Consider the following 19533-nt stretch of genomic DNA (forward strand, 5'->3'; position numbering starts at 1 on the left):
AAAAGTCTGCAGCTGCTGAAGAGGCAAGAGACTTTTTCTTGCCTCTTTGTTTCGCGGCGTGCAAGGAGAGGGGATTCAGAGCGCCGCTTAAACGAACTCCAGAGACGGGCGCGAGCCGCGGTTATCAGCGCGGACCCCGGAGACGGGCGTGGGATGCTAGGGCTGCTGCTGCCGCCACCAGGGGGCCTGTGGGCGAGCACAGGTCATTCTCCACACCGCCCCTCCCGGGAGCCTGTGCAGCCCGCCACGGCCAGGCTCCCGTAATCCGGGGACAACTTCCCCGGGAGAGCGCACGGCGCGCCTCAGGCTGCTGCAACGTCACGCCGGCTTCTGCCGCCGCAGGCTCGCCCCGCCTCCTCCGTACCGCTCCCTCCCCCCCGGCCTGACTGAGCCAGAGCCCCCAAATCAGCTGCTCCTTTAACCCCGTTCTGTCTGGGCGGGGAACAGACGCCCTCAGGCGACCTACATGCAGAGGCGGGTCCAAATCCAAAGCTGAAGCCCGGGAGCTGTACGAACAAAGAAGAGAAAGGGAAATCTCTCCCAGCAGCCTCAGAAGCAGCGGATTAAAGCTCCACAAACAACTTGATGTGCCTGCATCTGGTGAATACCTGAATAGACAACGAATCATCCCAAATTTAGGAGGTGGACTTTGGGAGCAGGACATATTAACTTTTCCCCTTTTCCTTTTTTTGTGAGTGTATATGTGTATGCTTCTGGGTGAGATTTTGTCTGTATAGCTTTGCTCTCACCGTTAGTCCTAGGGTTAGGTCCGTCCGTTTTTTGTTTTTTTTACTTAAAAAAAATTTTTTTCCCTAATAAATGTTTTCTTAATAATTTTTTCCTTATTTTCTATTTTTAAAAAATTTTAAAAACACATTTTTTAAAATAAGTTTTTTCATATTTTTTATTAAAAAATTTTTTTCTTAATAAATTTTTTCTTAATAATTTTTTTCTTATTTTTAGTATAAAAAATTAATAAATCTATTTTTAAAAAATTAAAAAAAATTTTTTTCTTAATAAATCTATTCTTAATAATTTTTTTCTTATTTTTTATTATAATTGCTTTATTTTTTTTTTATTTTATTTTATTTTATTTTTTCTTATGTAATCATGTAATCTTATACATTGAGTCATATTTACAGTATTCTATGTATCAGAAGCAAGTCACCGGTTTTGACCATATTCAAGGGGATTGTGATTAATATCAGGATGTAGAGATCATGGGGGGCACATTAAGATTATGTCCACCATAGTTGATTTAACACCTGAAAAATCAATTAATGTAATACCCCATACTAATAGATTAATATACCCAGATCAGTTGTATTCCTATATCCTTCAATGAACAATCCAAAATTAAAATTAAGCAGAAAATTCCATCCATTATAGTGTCAAAGAGAAAAAAAATTCTTAAAAATAAATTTAACAAATATAAGTACAAGGCATGTACGCTGTAAACTACAAAATATTGTTGATGGAAATTAAAGATCCAATTAAACGAAGAAGCATTCCATTTTTATGGATTGGAGAACTAAATATTGTTAAGATGGCAATTTTTCTCAAATTAATTTTTAGATTCTGAGAAACAAATTTGAAAAACAGTACCTGAAATAAATATCCTCTTTCTTTCTTTCTTTCCATTTTTTCTCCCTTTTATTCTGAGCCGTGTGGATGAAAGGCTCTTGGTGCTCCAGCCAGGCATCAGGGCTGTGCCTCTGAGGTGGGAGAGCCAACTTCAGGACACTGGTCCACAAGAGACCTCCCAGCTCCACATAACACCAAACGGCGAAAATCTCTCAGAGATCTTCATCTCAACATCAAGACCCAGCTTCACTCAACGACCAGCAAGCTACAGGGCTGGACACCCTATGCCAAACAACTAGCAAGACAGGAACACAACCCCATCCATTAACAGAGAGGCTGCCTAAAATCATAATAAGGCCACAGACACCCCAAAACACACCACCAGACGTGGACGGGGCCACCAGAAAGACAAGATCCAGCCTCATCCACCAGAACACAGGCACTAGTTCCCTCCACCAGGAAACCTACACAACCCACTGAACCAACCTTAGCCACTGGGGACAGATACCAAAAACAACGGGAACTACGAACCTGCAGCCTGTGAAAAGGAGACCCCAAACACAGTAAGATAAGCAAAATGAGATGACAGAAAAACACACAGCAGATGAAGGAACAGGGTCAAAACACACCAGACCTAACAAATGAAGAGGAAATAGGTAGTCTACCTGAAAAAGAATTCAGAATAATGATAGTAAGGATGATCCAAAATCTTGGAAATAGAATAGACAAAATGCAAGAAACATTGAACAAGGACGTAGAAGAACTAAAGAGGAACCAAGCAATGATGAAAAGCACAATAAATGAAATTAAAAATACTCTAGATGGGATCAATAGCAGAATAACTGAGGCAGAAGAACGGATAAGTGACCTGGAAGATAAAATGGTGGAAATAACTACTGCAGAGCAGGATAAAGAAAAAAGAATGAAAAGAACTGAGGACAGTCTCAGAGACCTCTGGGACAACATTAAACGCACCAACATTCGAATTATAGGGGTCCCAGAAGAAGAAGAGAAAAAGAAAGGGACTGAGAAAATATTTGAAGAGATTATAGTTGAAAACTTCCCTAATATGGGAAAGGAAATAGTTAATCAAGTCCTGGAAGCACAGAGAGTCCCATACAGGATAAATCCAAGGAGAAACACACCAAGACACATATTAATCAAACTATCAAAAATTAAATATAAAGAAAACATATTAAAAGCAGCAAGGGAAAAACAACAAATAACACACAAGGGCATCCCCATAAGGTTAACAGCTGATCTTTCAGCAGAAACTCTGCAAGCCAGAAAGGAGGGGCAGGATATACTTAAAGTGATGAAGGAGAAAAACCTACAACCAAGATTACTCTACCCAGCAAGGATCTCATTCAGATTTGATGGAGAAATTAAAACCTTTACAGACAAGCAAAAGCTGAGAGAGTTCAGCACCACCAAACCAGCTTTACAACAAATGCTAAAGGAACTTCTCTAGGCAAGAAACACAAGAGAAGGAACACACCTACAATAACAAACCCAAAACATTTAAGAAAATGGGAATAGGAACATACATATCGATAATTACCTTAAATGTAAATGGATTAAATGCTCCCACCAAAAGACACAGACTGGCTGAATGGATACAAAAACAAGACCCATATATATGCTGTCTGCAAGAGACCCACTTCAGACCTAGAGACACATACAGACTGAAAGTGAGGGGATGGAAAAAGATATTCCATGCAAATGCAAATCAAAAGAAAGCTGGAGTAGCAATTCTCATATCAGACAAAATAGACTTTAAAATAAAGACTATTACAAGAGACAAAGAAGGACACTATATAATGATCAAGGGATCGATCCAAGAGGAAGGTATAACAATTGTAAATATTTATGCACCCAACATAGGAGCACCTCAATACATAAGGCAAACACTAACAGCCATAAAAGGGGAAATCGACAGCAACACAATCATAGTAGGGGACTTTAACACCCCACTTTCACCAATGGACAGATCATCCAAAATGAAAATAAATAAGGAAACACAAGCTTTAAATGATACATTAAACAAGATGGACTTAATTGATATTTATAGGACATTCCACCCAAAAACAACAGAATACACATTTTTCTCAAGTGCTCATGGAACATTCTCCAGGATAGATCATATCTTGGGTCACAAATCAAGCCTTGGTAAATTTAAAAAAATTGAAATCGTATCAAGTATCTTTTCCGACCACAACGCTATGAGACTAGATATCAATTACAGGAAAAGATCTGTAAAAAATACAAACACATGGAGGCTAAACAATACACTACTTAATAACCAAGTGATCACTGAAGAAATCAAAGGGGAAATCAAAAAATACCTAGAAACAAATGACAATGGAGACACGACGATCCAAAACCTATGGGATGCAGCAAAAGCAGTTCTCAGAGGGAAGTTTATAGCAATACAAGCCTACATTAAGAAACAGGAAACATCTCGAATAAACAACCTAACCTTGCACCTAAAGCAATTAGAGAAAGAACAAAAAAACCCCAAAGCTAGCAGAAGGAAAGAAATCATAAAGATCAGATCAGAAATAAATGAAAAAGAAATGAAGGAAACAATAGCAAAAATCAATGAAACTAAAAGCTGGTTCTTTGAGAAGATAAACAAAATTGATAAACCATTAGCCAGACTCATCAAGAGAAAAAGGGAGAAGACTCAAATTAATAGAATTAGAAATGAAAAAGGAGAAGTAACCACTGACACTGCAGAAATACAAAGGATCATGAGAGATTACTACAAGCAACTCTATGCCAATAAAATGGACAACCTGGAAGAAATGGACAGATTCTTAGAAGTGCACAACCTGCCAAGACTGAACCAGGAAGAAATAGAAAATATGAACAGACCAATCACAAGCACTGAAATTGAAACTGTGATTAAAAATCTTCCAACACACAAAAGCCCAGGACCACATGGCTTCACAGGCGAATTCTACCAAACATTTAGAGAAGAGCTAACACCTATCCTTCTCAAACTCTTCCAAAATATTGCAGAGGGAGGAATACTCCCCAACTCATTCTACGAGGCCACCATCACCCTGATACCAAAACCAGACAAAGATGTCACAAAGAAAGAAAACTACAGGCCAATATCACTGATGAACATAGATGCAAAAAGCCTCAACAAAATACTAGCAAACAGAATCCAACAGCACATTAAAAGGATTATACACCATGATCAAGTGGGGTTTATTCCAGGAATGCAAGGATTCTTCAATATACGCAAATCAATCAACGTGATACATCATATTAACAAATTGAAGGAGAAAAACCATATGATCATCTCAATAGATGCAGAGAAAGCTTTCAACAAAATTCAACACCCATTTATGATAAAAGCCCTGCAGAAAGTAGGCATAGAGGGAACTTTCCTCAACATAATAAAGGCCGTGTATGACAAACCCACAGCCAACATTGTCCTCAATGGTGAAAAACTGAAACCATTTCCACTAAGATCAGGAACAAGACAAGGTTCCCCACTCTCACCACTATTATTCAACATAGTTTTGGAAGTGTTAGCCACAGCAATCAGAGAAGAAAAAGAAATAAAAGGAATCCAAATCGGAAAAGAAGAAGTAAAGCTGTCACTGTTTGCAGATGACATGATACTATACATAGAGAATCCAAAAGATGCTACCAGAAAACTACTAGAGCTAATCAATGAATTTGGTAAAGTAGCAGGATACAAAATTAATGCACAGAAATCTCTTGCATTCCTGTATACTAATGATGAAAAATCTGAAAGTGAAATTAAGAAAACACTCCCATTTACCATTGCAACAAAAAGAATAAAATATCTAGGAATAAACCTACCTAAGGAGACAAAAGACCTGTATGCAGAAAATTATAGGACACTGATGAAAGAAATTAAAGATGATACAAATAGATGGAGAGATATACCATGTTCTTGGATTGGAAGAATCAACATTGTGAAAATGACTCTGCTACCCAAAGCAATCTACAGATTCAATGCAATCCCTATCAAACTACCACTGGCATTTTTCACAGAACTAGAACAAAAAATTTCACAATTTGTATGGAAACACAAAAGACCCCGAATAGCCAAAGCAATCTTGAGAACGAAAAATGGAGCTGGAGGAATCAGGCTCCCTGACTTCAGACTATATTACAAAGCTACAGTAATCAAGACAGTTTGGTACTGGCACAAAAACAGAAATATAGGTCAATGGAACAGGATAGAAAGCCCAGAGATAAGCCCACGCACATATGGTCACCTTATCTTTGATAAAGGAGGCAAGCATATACAGTGGAGAAAAGACAGCCTCTTCAATAAGTGGTGCTGGGAAAATTGGACAGGTACATGTAAAAGTATGAAATTAGAACACTCCCTGACACCATACACAAAAATAAACTCAAAATGGATTAAAGACCTAAGTGTAAGGCCAGACACTATCAAACTCTTAGAGGAAAACATAGGCAGAACACTCTATGACATAAATCACAGCAAGATTCTTTTTGACCCAGCTCCTAGAGAAATGGAAATAAAAACACAAATAAACAAATGGGACGTAATGAAACTTAAAAGCTTTTGCACAGCAAAGGAAACCATAAACAAGACCAAAAGACAACCCTCAGAATGGGAGAAAATATTTGCAAATGAAGCAACTGACAAAGGATTAATCTCCAAGATTTACAAGCAGCTCATGCAGCTCAATAACAAAAAAACGAACAACCCAATCCAAAAATGGGCAGAAGACCTAAATAGACATTTCTCCAAAGAAGATATACAGATTGCCAACAGACACATGAAAGAATGCTCAACATTATTAATCATTAGAGAAATGCAAATCAAAACTACAATGAGGTATCATCTCACACCGGTCAGAATGGCCATCATCAAAAAATCTAGAAACAATAAATGCTGGAGAGGGTGTGGAGAAAAGGGAACACTCTTGCACTGTTGGTGGGAATGTAAATTGATACAGCCACTATGGAGAACAGTATGGAGGTTCCTTAAAAAACTACAAATAGAACTACCATACGACCCAGCAATCCCACTACTGGGCATATACCCTGAGAAAACCATAATTCAGAAAGAGTCATGTACCAAAATATTCATTGCAGCTCTGTTTACAATAGCCAGGACATGGAAGCAACCTAGGTGTCCATCATCGGATGAATGGATAAAGAAGATGTGGCACATATATACAATGGAATATTACTCAGCCATAAAAAGAAATGAAATGGAGGTATTTGTAATGAGGTGGATGGAGTTAGAGTCTGTCATACAGAGTGAAGTAAGTCAGAAAGAGAAAAACAAATACAGTATGCTAACACATATATATGGAATCTAAGGGAAAAAAAAGGTCATGAAGAACCTAGTGGCAAGATGGGAATAAAGACACAGACCTACTAGAGAATGGACTTGAGGATATGGGGAGGGGGAGGGGTGAGATGTGACAGGGTGAGAGAGTGTCATGGACATATATACACTACCAAATGTAAAATAGATAGCTAGTGGGAAGCAGCCGCATAGCACAGGGAGATCAGCTCGGTGCTTTGTGACCACCTAGAGGGGTGGGATAGGGAGGGTGGGAGGGAGGGAGATGCAAGAGGGAAGAGATATGGGAACATATGTATATGTATAACTGATTCACTTTGTTATAAAGCAGAAGCTAACACACCATTGTAAAGCAATTATACTTCAATAAAGATGTTTAAAAAAAAAACAGTGAAATTTATGAGGACAATAAGGTACTATCCTGGTAAAAAGTTGACATTTAAATTGTTCTCATTTTATATCTTTGTAATGAAATTTTTTGTTTCCTCTGCAGCCATTTCTGAGTATTTACTAACATTTCTGTTCTATGCGAAACTTCAAGTCAGGCTGGCTGGGTGGCACATGAGCATAAGATCCACAGCCTGGCCTGGAGTCCCACCGGGAGTTCTTACCTCTGAACAGGGAGAAACAAGGTATCCAGCCACCCTGCCCCTGCCTCTCCCTCGAAGAGGAGGGTTTTTAAAAAAAAAATCACCAAAGCATCATATTTTAATGAGTTTTCTTTGCAATTTGTATATAATAGATTTTCAGTAACAACCTGTAACAAGTTCATTTTCTACTATTCAATTGCTCTGCACTGAGGCCATTGACAGCCTCCAGCTGGGATCTTTAAAAATGGAAAGTGCTTGAAAACTCAGCTCCAGACAATGCTAGAAAGTGGGACCAAGAGTGCAGCTGTTAGCAGCAAACCACTGGAGATGAGAAAGAGGCCGTCTGGGTTTGAAAATTCCAAGGAGAAACTAGCAGAGGGCAAGGTGGCTGGTGAGTAGCAGTTCTGGCTCAGAACTGACCCTTCCATGGTGTGATGCCGGGCGACACTGTTTCACCCCAGAGCCCTGATACATGCATGGGGGGCCCCATTTTACCACCCTGGCTCCCCATGGGGGTAAGGCACTCATTGAACACTGCCCCTCCTCCCCACCCCATCACGGGCTGCCAATGGCCTTTCCTGCCCAGCTGGGGCTGTTGGAGGGGCGAGCACGCCCTCGGCTGCGTTTCCACTTTCACAGAGAAGGGAGAGCCTGGAAAGACAGAGTTCAGGCACTGGAGCATCAGTTCCTTGGGACCTTAGACAACAGCCCTGCTCACTTTATCATCCTGACAGTCATCACTGGAGATCTGAAGCTAACAGGGCTTCCAAGGCGAAGTCTGGCTTTCCAGGTGATGCTCAGTGCTCTCTCCAGCACCTTATGGGGTATGGGGTATGGGGGGGGTGCGGGGGGAGGCAGGATGCGCACCCGCAGTGAAGGGGCCTCACCACTCCCCAGCAGCTCCTGCCAGGCCCGCCGGCCGGCTGGGGTAGGCCCCCGCAGAGCCAAGCGAAGTCGGCCTTCTCCTGGCCCGGCCCCTCTGTCCGAGATCTGCCCTCTAGGGCCCCACTGGTCAGCCATCGCTCTTCGTGACAGCCTCCTGACTCACTCCAAGTCCTTTGCCCCTTTGGGACCACACCCTCCCCGCATCTGTTCAGGACCCTTTCTCCTCCCCCTTTGCCTGATTATCCCCAGTTCTGTGTGCAGGCCTCCCTGCCAAGCCTGCACCCAGTTATTCTCTGTCCCAGCTCCTACTGTATTTGGTGGTTGCTCTGTTTCCCAACTACTACAAGCTCCCTGCAGGCAGGGCTTGGGGGTCTTGCTCATGCTGTGTCCCCTGCCTGGTGCTTGGGCTCTGGGAGTGTTGGCTGACCTAATGTTTTCCTCCTTCTAAGCTTCCTCATCGGTGTCTGCACCTTTCCTCATGCGTGCTCTCCCTGCCCTGGCCAGGCTCCCCTAAATTGTTCTGGTCGCCTGCCCGGCCCCTCAGTGGACCCTGCACTCCACGTGTACCTGTGTGGAGAGAATGGGCCAGAGGCTCCCTCCTTTCAGAGCCTGGCCCACACCAGCACCAGGGCAGATGCGCCCAGTCTTCCTACGGTGCTCCAGTAACAGTGCTGCTGCCTTTTCTGGTGCTGGCCTGAGTCAGGGAGCTGGAGTCTCTGTGCTCAGTGGTTGTGATCCAGAGGCTGGTCCTCCCAGCCTGCCAGGGCCCAGCTTGCGGGTCTCAAGCTGCCAGGGGCTCCAGTTTCCAGCAGGGCATGCTGTGTCCTCCTCTGTGGGTGCTGGCTTTGTGATGTGGCCTTAGGTGGGAGGGAGATGGCCGTGGGGCCCGGCAGGGGCCTGTGCCAGAGTCTAGGAGGAAGTGCAAACCCACATTCCATGCTAGTGAATTATTTTCCAAGGTGCACAGATTTGCACCAAGATGGCAAAGCTGACCTCCTGGTGTGGGAGCAGGGCAGGAGCCGTGGGGCTGAGCCTGGACCGCTCATAGCCAGGGTCTGCTGCCTCTACTGGGCATGTGGCTATGGGCTGAGGAGCGGCTCTGAGCATGATCCCTTGTCTGCACACATAGTTGTCGGGAGTGGGGATAATTAAGCAGCGGGCAGGTGACCTAACAGGCTAACAGAACACGTGTCCTGAGGAGGCTGAACGGTCGGTCAGCGGCCCTGGGAGCAGGACGAGAGCTTTATGGGACAAGCAGCTTCTGTCTTCATTAAGGGAGCATTAGGCCCATGTGGGCATCAGGGGCTCACCTCACACCCCAGTCACTCATCCAGCAGATCAGTGGTGTCTGCGGAGGTGCCCTCTGGCCTGGTCTGGCCTGGCTGGTGCTCCCCCACCAGTGATCCCACCTGTGAGGCCCCAGCAAGCTGCTTCCTCTGCCCCCCCAGAGACATGCTAAGGCCCTCCGTGACCCTTGGTGACACTGTGCTTGGATGCCTCTGCTTGCCATGAGCACATGGTGAGCAAAACAGCCCCTGGCCTCATGGAGCCTATGGACTAATACGGGCCAGATGACAATAGTGTGGCACAGAGTGACAGGGGCTGGGAGGGAGGGGCTGGGAACACACAGAAATCTTCATCATCACCATCATCACCTCCATCATTGACCTACCTGGCTAATGATTACTTAGCACTTGTCATATACAAGGTATCATTCTAATCACTTTACATGTATTATCATTTAGTGCTGAGTAACACTATGTGGTGGTTAGTATACCCATTTTATAGTTAAGGCGCTTGAAGCTCAGCTTAACCTCTGGTAAAGACCTGTCCAAGGTCACACAGCTAGTAAGTGGAAGAACAAGGATTTGAACAAGGTCTGACTCAGTCCACACTCAACCACCAGGCCACAGTCTTATTACTGTGTAGAGATGAACCCAGGGCTATTGGCACACAGAGGAAAGCGTGTGGGGCTTGGTAGAGGAGAGAAATTAAGGAAGACTTCCTGGAGGACGAGACCATTGAGCTGGGACTTGAAATTCAGGGAAACCCACGGTGGGGACAGTGAGATTCTCCTTAATGGAGAATGCTGATGAGTTGCAACCTGTGTTTAAATGCATGAAATGTTTCTGGAACCAGGCATTTGGGTTCTTCTACCTGCTGGCTGTGTGACTTTGGGTTAGCTACTTAACTTCTCTGAGTTTCAGTTTTTTCATCTGTAGAATTGGGACACAATCATAGTGCTGACACATGATAAATGTTAGGTATCATTTTATATGACTCAAGTAGTAAGAGCTCATTACTAACTAAAGCAATATTAACAAGCAAAAAAGCATTCAGATGGCACACCGACATCGGCTTCAGGGGCACTGAAGCTCACATGGAAACTTCTTTGGAGCCCCTCTCTCTACTGGAGGTGAGGAGAAAGTCCTTGGCAGGGGGTGGTGAGACTCATAGCACCTTCTGATACCAGTTTCCAGTTCCTCCAGTGAGCACTCCAATTTAGCTGTTTTATGCCCTTGAGCAAATGAGGGACCAAGGGCAGTAAATCCATTTTTTTGCCCCTTGATTTGCAAGTCCTGCATGAGGCATCACACATGTTGGGGTTGGGGAGTCATCACACTAATGGTCTTAGCATCCGCCAACACCGACACCAGCGCGCAGGTTACTCCTGCTCTCCAAACTCAAGAGCCAAATAGACTCAGATAAAATTTTTGATAAACCCCATGCTATCTGAAATTTTGCTATTCACTATCCCAAACTAAGGAAATGAACAGAGTAGGATAAAGCGGTATTCTTACCAGCTGAATTTCCTGTCTGAACTCATGCTACATGGATAAAGAGCCGGATAGACTTGGGGGAGGGATGCTTGCCATTGTTTTACCATCACAGGGTGGCTGTGAGGGCTGACTAAGATAACGTGTCTGGCACGGCGTCTGGCCTGGGCGGGCATTATTCATTCCAGAGGATAACGACGTGCGAGGTGAAGCCGTAACCATCCTTTCATTATGCAGAAACAATGGCAGAAAAACAGCTGGAAATTCGCCAAGTGACCACCTCCTCTGTTTCACAGAGTTGCCCTGGATACAGAGGTATTGCAATAATCAGATTAAATCACTGTTTTCCTTCCTGCTTGCCTGGAGCTGAGGGAGGGCACCTGACTCTCACACAATCAGCTCCCTGCGGTCCCCCTGACACGGGTACTTCTCCTGGACACTGTGCACCTGTGAGCCCGGGACGTTAACACAGGAAGCCCTTGATCCTGCACCGCGAGCTGCGCAAACCCTTCCTTTGCATGCAGTGCGTTGCTCTCATAGGATTAATGAAAAGGACAAGTATCTTTCTAAAAAGCAGAAGGAACTTGTAATGAATTCAAAGTGAGAGAAAAATCCTCGTTTAAAGCAACACGTTTTGCCCATGATCCCAACCCAAGCATTCAGAAAAGTGCAAAAACATGCATTATGAGAAAGATTTTTAAGCGAGCAACTTTTAGATTTCTTTATCGAGATGAACAGACAGGCTGGCATGCACCACGCTTACCAGCAACCCTGGGGCCTGGGTCTCTGCCTCATAGCAGGGACGGGAGGTTCTGGGGCTTGTTAGGGACGGGGAGGGAGGAGTGGGGAGGAAGGGTGGGGGACACGTGCTGAGGGGACACTGTGTCTTTAGTTCCGAGATCAGCCTGTGATTTGGAAAGCCAAAAGCAACCTGCAGAGAATGTTTGGGTGATAAATAGAGGAAGAGAGGGAGGCCACCCTCCTATTTCACTGCCATCACCGTACAGAGGCCGGTGATTTGCAGCCTTCCCACCTTCTGACAGAAAGAGGCTGACCTGACTTCCACGGCTAAGGGATCTGTCCTCTGCCCTCCTCAGGGGGAGGGTCACCTGTTCTGCAAAGCCAGGAGGAAGGTGCAGCCCCATCACGAACCAGCTCAACTGAGCGCGGCAGCCACCAGCCCTAGGATTCCTGGCATTGCCCTCAGCCATCCATAGACAATGGCAAACACCGGCCCAGCCTGGGCTACGCCAGCTGCATGAGAAGACGAGATTTAGGAGATCCACCCGCAACACCAAAAACTCATGAATACAACCCACTTCTCCAGGGAAAAGTCCCCTAGACCCATCCTTTAATAGAGCGGCCGAGTCGGTGCCAGGAGTCACCCCACAGACCCTGCCCTGCCTGGTACCCAAGGATCCTGGCAAAATAGAGACTAAAAAATACAATTTTAAAGCCTCAACTTTTGCCAGCCTGTCAGCTGCAGTTTTGAAAATTAAACCCAAGATGTTGTTGCTGAAATGTTTCAGATATTACTTTCTGAGTTTTAGGGAGATTTCTTTAATGCCCATTGATTTCTGGTTAATAAGTTGTACCTATATGTCTCATTTCAATTTCCTATTTAACATTCACTGAACCATAAATCCATCCCCAGAGCAATGGGAATTTAGAGTTCTTGTGACTTTGAAAGACCACTGATCCTGTGTGCTCCGAGTGGCCGAGTGAGGGGCGTCTATGGCAGGGTTAACTCATGCTGCAGCTTCCTTAACGGCTGCAAGTTTACGTTTTATTGCATATCTATTATTTGGGTTGGGCTGTGATGAATGGTTTAGCTGCCAGGTTCAAAACAAGTCCAAGGTGACAGCAGAATCTAATTTGCTTTAAAAACGGTGATTATAAAGCTTTTCAAATAATAATCCAGGAATGAGGGAGACAGCACATTGCTGTGCATGGGACATACGGGTGGAGGTGAAGCAAGGACTTCCCTCCTTTTCCACGGGCAGCCCCTGCTCATAATGACCTTCACTAGGGAGGCCAGGGAGGGCTTCTCTTTCATCAGGGGTAACAGGGATGCTGCCATTTCCTTGAAAGTAGAGCCATTAGCTCCTATTTGGTCCCAGACCAATTCCCACGGAGCCGGCTCATGCGCTAGAGGCTTCTGTGGCACCAGGTACCAGGACAGTACCTAAGCAGTGCCATTCTGTGCCTAATGATGCCATCGTGGGACATCTGAGTGCGATGCTCAGTGTATCCCCCGAGTCCTTGAAGTCCAGCCTTGGCCCCCAGCTCTTAAAAGGCACTGATCTTTTTCGTTACAGTTCCTTTTTCAGAGGGGCTTGTGCGCACAAAGCACTGTCTCAGAACTGCCCCCAGAGAGCATGCCGCTGCTTCCCTGATGTGGAGGGCGGCTCACCCTGTCATCTGCCCCGACATCTACTCTCTTTTTGTTCACGTCCTGCGGGAATAGCATCATCAAGAGGGCTCCGTTTGGGGAAGCTGGATGGAGAGGAGCTTGCGGGAGGTGATGCTGAGGACAGGAGAGGAGGGAGGGTCTCGTCCAGCGTGTGCAGGTCAGTGCCTAACAATGAGCTCTCCAGAGGGAGAAGAGCGCCCTCGCCCTTTTGTAGCATTTGTGTAGTGTAGATTTCTGTGTTGTAAACACTCCTACTATGGCTGATTTAAAGCTACCAACCATTTCACTGTTTGCCTTGCAAAAGTCCTGAAAATCTAAGAATCGTCTCATGAGCTAGGTCTCTGGAGTTGCTGATACTTCCATACATTCTAAAATTTAGAGATTTATTTCATGGAATAAACTCCTCAGTCCACAAAGCAAATCCCTCCCACAGCAGATTGAGCCTGTAGTCATTCACACCGTATTATGAACCACCAGACGTAGATATGGGTTTTAACCGTGGGCAGGAAGGAGGAGGCTGGGGAGCCACACCTAGGCACCGTATATCAAGCAGAGCCCGGGAACTGGGGGTTGGACTTCGGGCCTTGGTAACAGGGACGTCGTGGACTGGAAAGGCACGGCCTGCAACAAGCTCATGGACATTTCCCACAGGGAAGAATCACACTCATTTTTCTCCTCTTAGGTCACATGAGTACCTCTTCTATCTGCCACAAGAGCTCTTCTTGCCAACAAATCACAAGGATTCTCAGGCCTTGTGAATGTTCGGAATAACAACAGCACGCAGAGATGTCGACACGAAGCAGGAATACCTTCCTGGAAAATGGAATTCCAGGTACAGGCTGGGGCCGGGGCCGAGGATGCCAGGACCTGTGGCTCAGAGTACTCAGGGCACCCTGGGGATCTCATCCCTGCTTCCCCAGTTCTAGGGCCTGCAGTTAGGAGCTGTGAGCTTGCAGGTCACGTCCAAGGGCGCCTCGCACAGGGCACACACATTACCTGCTTTAAGCAGAGCCTGAATGCTGTCTGTCATAAAGGGGCTTCACCTCTTTGGGGCCAAGAATGTCCCCTCTTGTCTCGAGTTAGGGCCCCCGTATCACCCTTCCCTCTCCTCTCCTAGTGAGCTTGTCTGGAATTACCTGGGGCTCCTTCCTGCATGTCGCATCTCTTGGAAGCCCTGTTCCAGCCCCAGCTATGGTTGGCGTGAGGTCATGTCTTGGGGCAGCACCTCAGGGAGAAGACCTGCGTCCTTCAGCTGCCCTACCCACTCGCCGTATGTACCAGCGACCGCACAGAGGGTCCATTCCGGGCACCTCTGCTGTTTTCAGGTAGAGCACCCCCTGTCTCCTCTTCTCCAGGGATTCCCCTGCCTCTCATTAGCCAGGACCCTTGCTCTTCATCATCCTTCACAGTGACTGCTCCCTCTCCTGCCTGGCCAAGCCTCCAGCACCCTCCTGCAGGATTTACCCCCAGGTAGGGTTCCCTGACGGGGCCAGGCCACCGCCTGGGGAGAACCCTAACATCTGCTCCTGCCACGTGCAGTCACAGAATCCCCTAGCGATGTGAGGCAGTGCCCTCCTACCCGTGCTCACGTCGCAGTCCCGGGTCCCTCCAACAATAGCAACAGCGCGAAGAAACTTTATCCAAAAGGAGCAGAGCGAGTCCCCCCCAACCCCTACCCTCCTTACTCTTCCCTTGAAGCTCAGGCTTGTTGCAAAACAAATTCAACTGCTTTCACCTATAGGAGAAGCCAATCTTGGAAACAACCAAGGACAGACTCCAGGCCCCTGACACCATCTTGGTGCAGGAATGTCTGTCTGCCCACTGCGAGCCCCGACTGGGGCCTGACTTACGGAAGGCTGTGTAGAACTCATGGAGGGTCAGGAAGCCGTCACTGTTGTAGTCATCAAATCGGAGGAGGTCGCCTGGTGAGCACCCCAGGAAGTCCTCTTCCAGGGCCTGCTCCTTCAGCACGTGCTGCAGGTGAGAAAGGGGGCGAGGCTAGAACCGGGAGTGAGTTCAGAGCTGTGGGCACTGCTGGAAAATGGCTCAGGCCAAGTGCGTGGGGCTGTGCTCACCGGCCTGGGTGGGTGGGTGGGTGTGTGTGTGTGTGTGTGTGTGTTCGTGTGGGGACTCCAGCGACAGCTCGGTGGGCCATGAGGATCTTTGGTATTGTCTTGTTTGATCGTCTCATTTTATACATGAGAAAACTGAGGCTCAGAGAGGGAAGGGACTTGCCCAAGGTCACACAGTGATTGGGGCCGACTCAGGATTAGCATTCAGGTCTGTCTTCTCCCTGCCTGGGCAAACAGACCCCAGACAGTCTGAGGTGGGAAGGATCCTGTGGTCACCTGATCTACCCCTTCATGTTGTAGATGGGGAAACAGGGAAGAGAAGGGGCCTGATCAGATAAGCCCAGCAAACAGTGGCCGAACTCAGTGGCTCCCAGCTCTACATAGCTCTACATAGAAGGTCACTGCTCCATCAGTGTTCCCCTCCCTGCCTCCACCAGCCCACTCCAATCTCAGGGCAGCACGTCCTAGCCACAGCACTCCCCCCGGGAAGGGGAAACTGCCATTCTACTGACCTAGGCTTGGGCCCCCGTCTCTGCCTGTCCTGTCCTGCCAGGAACACAAACCACTACCCTTAGGATTCTGTCGCGGGGACGACGGGGTGGGGGGGGGGCCCTGTGAACTCCTCTCTGGATGTGACCTGGGCCACAGGGCAGAGGTCTCCCCAGCATGACCAGTCACCTTTTGGCATGTGTGTCTGGAACTAGAGTCTTGCAAGGAAAATGCTCAGAAGGAAATCTCAGAAGAAAGAAAATGATTTTATTTTTGCGGGGAGAGGGGAACAGAGGCATTTCCTCTTTATTTAACAGTCTCAGCTGGGCCTGCTATGTTAAAGGCAATTTAATGTGATAACGTTAAAAAAATGACCCTTCACCCAGCAAGTAAGAGTGTTCGATAAAAGGGTGATCAACCGTCACGCCCGAAATCAATCTTCCAAAGATGGAAATTTCCCTTTGCCTATTTCTGTATTGGAAATTGATTAACTTTTCATAGGACTGACAAGTTTTTCCCTGACGCCTCTGATTCAGTGTCAAGGAAAGGCCCATTTTAGCTGGCCCCTGCTCGGCAGATTTATGAAATGGACTTTAAACACATTAAATTTTAAAGAGGAAATCATAGTCCAATTACCATGCTTGTTAATGGCTTCAGGTGCCTCGGGGCATGTCTCTGCCAGGTTAGAGCAATGCGCCCAGGAAGGTTCTGTTTACCTGGCAGCTACCGGGAGCCACGTCGGCCTGGGGCACCAAGAGCCCACAGCTGCCTCTGTTAAATAAGGAGAAAACGCCTGCCCTCCGGGCTCCCCGCACAGCCTGTGTTGCGGGGAATCGAATCGCCAGATGGCTCTTCTCACAGGTAACCGTAACTAACAGGACCTGGGCTCTCCCCAGAGCGGCGTGGGTCACCTGTGGGTCCCTGGCCCTGCCCCTTGGGCTCTTAGCCATAGCTGGGGGCTGAGTGTTGCTGGAAGTGGTGACATGCAGGCTGGCATGTGCCTGGGAGGCCTCCCGGGGTGCGGGCCGTGGATGGACTTGCGCATGCTGCCAGGTATGGGTGAGCGGGGCGGGATCTGCAAACGCCTTAGGATCTGTGTTTCCCAACACACTCCCCGGAAGCAGGCTCTGGACTGGCTGGACTTGAGAAGGGGACCCTGCGTGGGGAAGCGTCTGGATAACTGCTCTGTACTCAGATTTTATGGGCACCCGTCATCCCCACAGACTTGGAGAGGATCAGGTGGAGCCTGTGGTGGAAGCCCTCCTCCCAGGGAGCCCCCTGTACCGTGAGGAGAGCAGGTCCACTCACCTCCCCCCCCCCCACCCCCGGCCCCCGGGTTTCGTCTTAGTTTACCATGTTCTAGGTAGTACACACTCTGCAGGCAAGTCTTTTAATTTCTTGGAGCTGCTTCCTCATCTAAAAATACTTGGGAAGTGAGGATAACACTAGCACCTACCACACAGCAAAGGGTGGCTGAAAGGTTTAAGGAGGAAATAATAACAACAATAAAGGTGATGATGACGAAGTGATGCTGACGGCTGTCACTTACTGAGAATGTGCCGTGTGCTGGGCACTAGGCTGAGAACTTCACATGTCTTAGCTCATCTAACCCTCCTGATGACCCTGCAACAGTCACAGACGAGAAACGAGGCACGGAGAGGGGAAGTTGTCTGCCTAGACCCACTAGGTCCCTGTAAATGCTGGAGCTGTACCTGAACTCAGGCAGTCTGACCGTGAAGTCTGCGTTCGTAGCTATTCTACCTCCGAGTGAGGAACACATCTGTATTAGGTACATCACAAGTAAAGGGCCTTGCTTAGTGCCGAGCCCACAGTGGGTGTTCCGTAAATGTCAGGACCCTCCCTAGCCTGGTCCTTCCTGGTGACCTGGTCACAGCTTTGATGAGGTCATTGCTGTGCCTTGTGAAGGATTTCTTTAAAGAAGCATCAAAGGTGGGGACTCATCCTATCACCTGTCCTCTGGTGGGGGGCCCTCTGTGGTCTCTGGGGCAGAGCTGCTAGGCCCTCCCACCCTTCCTGACCTCATCCTCCCTCCATATCTTTGCCCCTGGTGTGGCTCCAGGGCCCCAGGCCCTCAGAGGCAAACCAGCAGAGTAGGAGCAGGCACTCAGGCCCTCGGGCCCACCCAGCCTGCCTTTCTGCCACCAGCACCCAACAGGCCCACCCTGCAGCTGGCCTGCCTGGTGCCCTAGGTTGCTCCTTCCTCGCTTCTTTTTGCTGCAGATGCTCCAGGCCCTTGTACCACCTTGTAGCTGGACAAAGGGACACGTGTGCTGTGTCTGGGAGGGAGGCCCCGTCCGAGTGTTTTCTCAAAGGGAAGAGCAGTGTTTGCGGGTGGCCACAGGGCTTCCTGCAAGCCAGCAGGCTGGGGTGCGGGCTACTGATTCCTGGATACTGCAAAGGGCGAGGTCCTAGTGGAGAGGACGTGGGGACACCCAGGTTACAGCTCCAAAAGTGTCTGGGGGGAACCAAACCTGCTTCCTTTGAACCTTCCTGCTGAGGAAAGCAAAGGACTCAGGAAGAAAAGACTTATTTCCTAATGAAAACCTCAGAGCCCAGCCGGTGTGCAGTGTGTGTTTCGCCAGCTAGCTGAGAGGGCCTCAGAGCTTGTTTGTAAATATTGGCTGAAGGTGGTTGGTGGGAAGGAGACACTGACATCGTTCTGTTTGTCAGATATTCTCAAGAGGTGTTAAACACAAGCTCTCCGACTCCCAGGAGATGGCTTTCTCTTGCAGGAGCAAGGCCTCCTCGGCATCCCATTACAGAGACGGTTACAAATGACTCTCCCCACGTGGATCTCCCGGTTCTCTTCCTTCACACGCGGAATGGAAAACTGGATTCCTCCGTAATGCAATTTCACCAAATGCCATACCCACCTGGGTCAGTTCAGAGCGGCTGAGGTGGCCATCCCCGTCTACATCCAAGTCCTTAAACAGAGATTCCACCAGGAGCCGCTTCTGGGAAACAGGGTCTTGTCTGCTGTCCCCTTCAAGTTGTGGCTGCAGGCGGGTCTGCAGCGCCAGAAGGGCCTTCTTCAGGCGGGCGTAGTCGGCCATGGTGCATGGGTTACCTGGAAGAGAAGACGGGGTTATTGCAGCCAGACTCCTCCCCCGGTCTCGAGAAGACCCCCATCCACCCCACCCATCGGCAGTTACTGGGCATTCACTATGTGCAGTGCAGGGTGTTACCGGAGTACATGAGACCTATTCGTCCGTCTGTCCACCAGTCCATCCCATAAATATTTATTGAGCACTGGATACATGCTACACATGATGCAAACGCTGGAAGGAGCCTGTTTGTTCATCTCGCAAATGTTTATTGAGCACCTACTACAGCCAGACACAGAGTGACTGCCAGACGGAATGGGGAGATT

The 19533-nt window shown here is 47.6% G+C and overlaps 1 protein-coding gene across 3 annotated transcripts in view; it reads right to left on the reverse strand.

Moving 5' to 3' along the window:
• FSTL4 (follistatin like 4) overlaps positions 1-19533 on the reverse strand; it is a 439834-nt gene that overhangs the window by 130493 nt on the left and 289808 nt on the right. For all 3 annotated transcript variants that reach the window (XM_061188168.1, XM_061188169.1, XM_061188167.1), the window contains exons 5-6: positions 19037-19230; positions 15432-15555 (exon numbers count right to left, since the gene is read on the reverse strand). In XM_061188168.1, the coding sequence (XP_061044151.1) occupies positions 15432-15555; positions 19037-19230 (318 nt within the window). The remainder of the gene's footprint in view (positions 1-15431; positions 15556-19036; positions 19231-19533) is intronic.

Source organism: Eubalaena glacialis, chromosome 4 (genome assembly GCF_028564815.1).
Source record: "Eubalaena glacialis isolate mEubGla1 chromosome 4, mEubGla1.1.hap2.+ XY, whole genome shotgun sequence".
In the NCBI taxonomy this organism is placed as follows: domain Eukaryota; kingdom Metazoa; phylum Chordata; class Mammalia; order Artiodactyla; family Balaenidae; genus Eubalaena; species Eubalaena glacialis.